This window comes from Portunus trituberculatus, chromosome 19 (genome assembly GCF_017591435.1).
Source record: "Portunus trituberculatus isolate SZX2019 chromosome 19, ASM1759143v1, whole genome shotgun sequence".
NCBI classification, from domain to species: domain Eukaryota; kingdom Metazoa; phylum Arthropoda; class Malacostraca; order Decapoda; family Portunidae; genus Portunus; species Portunus trituberculatus.
This window is the reverse complement of record NC_059273.1, coordinates 14410590-14415589: the sequence shown is the minus strand read 5'-3', so window position 1 is coordinate 14415589 and position 5000 is coordinate 14410590. Positions and strand designations below refer to the sequence as shown.

The 5000-nt window shown below is 52.6% G+C and overlaps 1 protein-coding gene across 1 annotated transcript in view; it reads left to right on the top strand.

The window, feature by feature from the left end:
* Window positions 1-2968: 2968 nt before the first annotated feature.
* The window catches only part of LOC123506198, a 22219-nt gene continuing 20187 nt past the window's right edge, over window positions 2969-5000 (top strand). The window contains exon 1 of the mRNA XM_045258121.1: window positions 2969-4083. Within this exon, the coding sequence (XP_045114056.1) occupies window positions 3523-4083 (561 nt within the window). The 5' untranslated portion in view covers window positions 2969-3522. The remainder of the gene's footprint in view (window positions 4084-5000) is intronic.

Below are 5000 nucleotides of genomic sequence, written 5' to 3'. Positions count from 1 at the left end.
TCCCATCATAATCAAGGCCGTGGTGGTGGTGCGTTCCACTGGTAGCAACTTCGCGTGTCCGGTGAGCCGCTGAGTTCGTGCTGACGTCCTTAAAAGGGGCACGCCGCTCCCCCTTTCACGTCTCTTTTCCCCATTCCGCTCTCCCACCCGCTCCCTCTCTCCCCAGTCAGTTCATTGCTAGGTAGCCCTGTCGCCCTACTACCAGCAACCAAGTACTAGGAATAGAAAACGAGGAATGGGGCCAAGTGCCTCGTCAGCGTCTGCTGCGTGTCTGGTCATCCAAGGCTTTTACTGATTCCTTCTTTTATATTCCACTTCCATCTTCCCTCTTCGACATCCGATTCACTCGAGCTTCTTTCTCCGAGATCTCATACATTCCTCATCTCTTTCCCAGCAACACCACACCTCTCTTCAACTTTTCTCCATTATCCTCTATTTCATACTCATTTTTTTTCCTTTTATTACTGCCTCATAATTCACTCAAGCTATTTATGTTGTCTCTCGTATTCCTTTTTCTTCCCCCTTTCACTGCAGCCCCTAACTTCACTCAAGTCCCCACTCTCTCCTCCTCATGTTTCTCTTCCTTCCCTCTTCCTCTGCAGCCCACAACCTCACCCAAGCTTTCCCCGGCCTATAAAATATCTCATTCCAACCCCTTAACCCCTCCCCTGGTCTTTTCCTCTCCCTTCTGCTCCCTCCTCTCCCTTCTGCTCCTCCTCTCCCTTCTTTTATAACACTGTAAAGGACCAAGCTCTCCCTCCCTTGCATGGCCCTTAACACGCCACTCACGGCCACCTCGTCTTGCACAACGCCCTCCTCCTCCACCCCACCCTGTGTTCTTTTTCGCCTTCTTACCCTCAGCGTGATTACACATACATGAAGGCACGGCAGAATGTCCTTAAGGTCGAGAATATAAATGCTAATACGACTGTTCCCCCTCCGCTCCTCCTGCTGCTCCTGCTGCTGCTCAAAGTAAACAGTCACGCTGCCGTTCAAGAAGCGAGTCATGGATGGGAAGATTTGTATCCTTTGTAATTCTTCGTCTCGAGGGTTTGGTAAGAAACAGCAACGGTGTGCCACAAAATTACTGACGCCGCGTGATGTAGCGATGCGACGCCAAGAACGTGACGGCCGGGTCTCTCGTGACTCGTCCTCTTCCTCCTTCTCCTCCTTTTTCTCCTCCTATTCCTCCTTCTCCTCTTCCACTTCCTTGTTACCCTTCCTTCTTGTGATTATTCCTCCACAACATGCAAATAATGCAGCTGGGCGGTTTCCGGGAGAATGACGTGGGTTGCGTTGGCGTGGGGAAGGTGAGGGTGGCGTGGGGCTGTGTTGTCGTGGGGGGAAGGGAGAGCACCCCCTGAGCGCCTGTGTGTCTGCACGCGGGGCGGTTGACCTGCATCTCCACTGATCGAAGTGTTGTATGTGAAACCCGCCTGACCTCGTGACCTCGTGAGGGAAGCCTCGCGGCGCTGCAGACGGCGCGCCTGTCTAGAAACGTGTCTTTTTTACGTCTTCAGCACGTCTCCGTGTCTCTATGGTACACTGGCCTGGCTAACTTAATACTAAGTCTTGTCACCACTAAGACCGCCAGGTTATTGTTATGCCTCCTTGGTACTCAAATAACTGCCTCACTACCTGCCTCGCTCAGACCTTTGAGTCAGCCATCAGCAAATCTCTAATTACGGTCATGCCATCGATAGTCTTAGTCAGTGCCGTGCCTCGCGCCCCTCAGGCCGGAGCCGCTGCGACGCGATCTGCAGGTTGTTGCCGTGCCATCAGAACTCTCGAATTATATCCGTGCCGTGGACAGCCTCCAATTACCGGCGTGCCGCGTGCGGGTGTGTGGGCGGCGGCGACACTCCCATCTGCACACCAGCAGCACTTGTGGCTGATATATTGACGCTCTACTGAGGGGAGAGAAGGGTGTCAAGCCCGCGCCCACCAGGCCAGTTCAGGCACATCATCACTCAGCCCCAATATATTGTCGAAAGCCTCAATTACGCCCAAATAAGAGCAAGCCTGAGCATGACGTCCGTATAAACTCTAAACGCCCCTGATACGACACAGGAAGCCTCATCACGCTCAAAACTGACCATGATGACCTCACGAACTATAAACGCCGCTTGGTACACAGCAGCGTTCCCTGAGAAGCTTTAAAACGCAGTACCTTTTAATTACGTCGACCAGCTCGCATCCTCGACACTAATAACACTGTTGGAGAAAAAATTTGTTAATTACGCTCATCACTAATACAGCGAAAAGACTGAGAATTAGCCCCAGGCAATGTGGGCGAGAGCATAAAGAGGCGCACCTGACGATGACGCTGACGAGGTACCTGTGATGCCTGTGAACTGGATACCTCGTCAACCTGGCTTGTTATTGACACCTGGCAAGTCGAAGTGTCCCTCTGTCCTCCACACACGTATCTTCAATTTACTTCCACAAATATAAACGATGATAAAAAAGATGAGGGACACCGTAAGACAACGTGACTGGTTGAGGATAATGGGTTTTATATACGCGTTGCGGTGACCTTGGAAACGTGACGTCAGAGGTGAAGGGATAAGGGAGGGACGGAGGGTGGAAAGGTAGGGGAGGAAGGGAGGAGAGGGAAGGTAAGGGGAGGGAAGGAAGGGGAAGGAAGGACCAGGGGAAGGCAAGATTTAAGGCACGAGAACCAATGTTTGCGTGTAGTTCAGAGAGACTCGCTTGTTGGGGAAGGTTCTGTGTACGATACTGACTCTACACACACAGGTGGACACACACACACACACACACACACACACACACACACACACACACACACACCATCTTTCATCTTCCTCCATCCAGCCCGCCATCTTGCTCCACCTGTTTTCCCCTTACCTCACCCTTCCCCTCACCCCACCTCCCCTCGCTTCACTCACCACTCATTCACCTCCTCCACTCACCTCTCGCCTCACTCCACTTAACACCAGCCCTGACCTAATCCAGCAGCGCCCTTCACTCACACTCGCCGCCACTCAGTGCTCTCCTCTACGGTCTGGCAGTGCGCGTCTCCTCATCCACCTATCGTTCATCCATCTTGATTCATCCGCATAAACCCACCTTTCATATCTCTGGAAAATAACTTTTGACACCTTCCAGTATTTCATATAGTTTGTCACCTTAAGGAAAAAAAAAAAAAAACTTCCTGAGCAGAATATAAACGTCTTTGCCGACACTAACAAGCCACAACACCTGACGCGGCCACGGCGAGCCTTGTACGTAACCTGTGACATGACACCTGCAGCGCCTCGTTACTGCGCCTGCCAATACGGAGAAGTGCCGTGCGGGTGTTCCTTCGCCACAGGACTGCACCACAACAGTAAAGCGAGAACACAAAAACAAGTGTCATCTGAAAACACCAACCATGACAGAGTCCTCCGGGAGGCGTGAGGTGGCAGCGAGTGTCCCTCCTCCCGCACTCGAGTCATGGCGGTGCAGCAAGACGTCCAGTAGCCTCTAGGGAGCAGCAGCCGCGAGTACCACCTCTGCAGAATGGGTCGCTATGGCATGGGCCACGGCGCCATCGCCATCAGGAGGGAGAGGACCCGTCGCTCTCGCCGCTCCTCCGTACCAGGGGACCGCTTGCAGTACCACCCTCGCCCCGACAACTACTTCTACTACTACAACCGCCACCAGCAACGCAAGAGCTCCGTGGGCTCTAGCCAGAGTGCCCCGGTGAAGGGCAGTGGCGAGGGCGGCGCCGCGACCCTCCCTGACCCGCATGGCCAGACGGTGGTCATCCCGGGTCAGGTCCCGCCCAGCCCGCTCTCCATCAGGGGCGACCACAAACCAGGCGGGCCGCCCCCGTCCGGCCCTGAGTGGTGGCCGGGCCCTCCGCTACAGCAGGGCGGCGTGATGGTGCCGAAGCAGAAGGAAGGGGGCGGGCCCGGCCTTCTCGCTGACGTGACAGGACTGTTCTCCGGCATGAACACTTGGGGCAAAATTCAGTCTCGTCTGTGGCCCAAGGATGAAGGAGCCGCCGGGCCGCAGCAAGGAGCAAATGGTGATGATGGAGCAACCAAAGCCAACCATCATGTGTCCTTTGCGGATGAGGTAGGAATGTGGGGTTGGCCTCGGTCTCCTCCCAGCACCGGCAGCGAGAGATTCTTGGTGTTCTCTCCCCTCACCACGCACCTCCAGGAGCGCAGGGCCTCAGGTCCTCCGCACTGTACAGGCTGCAGCTCCAGCACTCCGGCTTCACACGTTCCCAAGTACAGCCACCTCATCTAAGTCTTTTGGCTCTTGCACTAAGTGTCTATTCTTGCCCCATGTCGCAGAGCTCGTGGCCTCGCACTGTACAGTCACGTGACTGACGAATGACCAGCCCTAGGCACGACGACATCCTCTCTCTCACTACACTCGTGCCAGACGCAGAGCTCGCATGTTTCAGTCAGTAGTGGTGACAGACAAAGTTTCTTCATTCCGATCAGTAATACAGACAAGCGTTCTTGTTTTCCTCGATATTATAAATTCATTCGGAAAGCTTTGAATATTAGAATTTATTTCACAGTTTGCGAGTGTTTTTTTTTTTTGTTCACTTTCTTTCGTTGTGTTTTAAATATGGCGCTTTCCTCTCGTCACAATTCACATTTTTTCTCTCAAGGTTCAAAGCCGATACAGCTTTTGTGAGAACACAACCGTGTCTGTGTAACGTATATATACTACATCTGCTATCTTTGCCATGTCCCTTCCTCTCACCATAGTCCTCTCTAATTATCAAATTTAATCCTTTTTATTACTTAATGCTTAAGTGAAAGTGTTCGCTCGCCAAACTGAGACATGTATTGTTATTCTAGACCTCAGCAGGTGACTCACACAGGAGCCGAGTAAAGGCAGACCAGATTGAATAATGAAACACAACTAATGCGACACTGACTTGTACATTAGGCAAGGGCGATGACCAAGTGTGAATGACATGTTTCCAGAACAATAAGGTACTGACATACACATGAAAGCATTATGACTCTTTG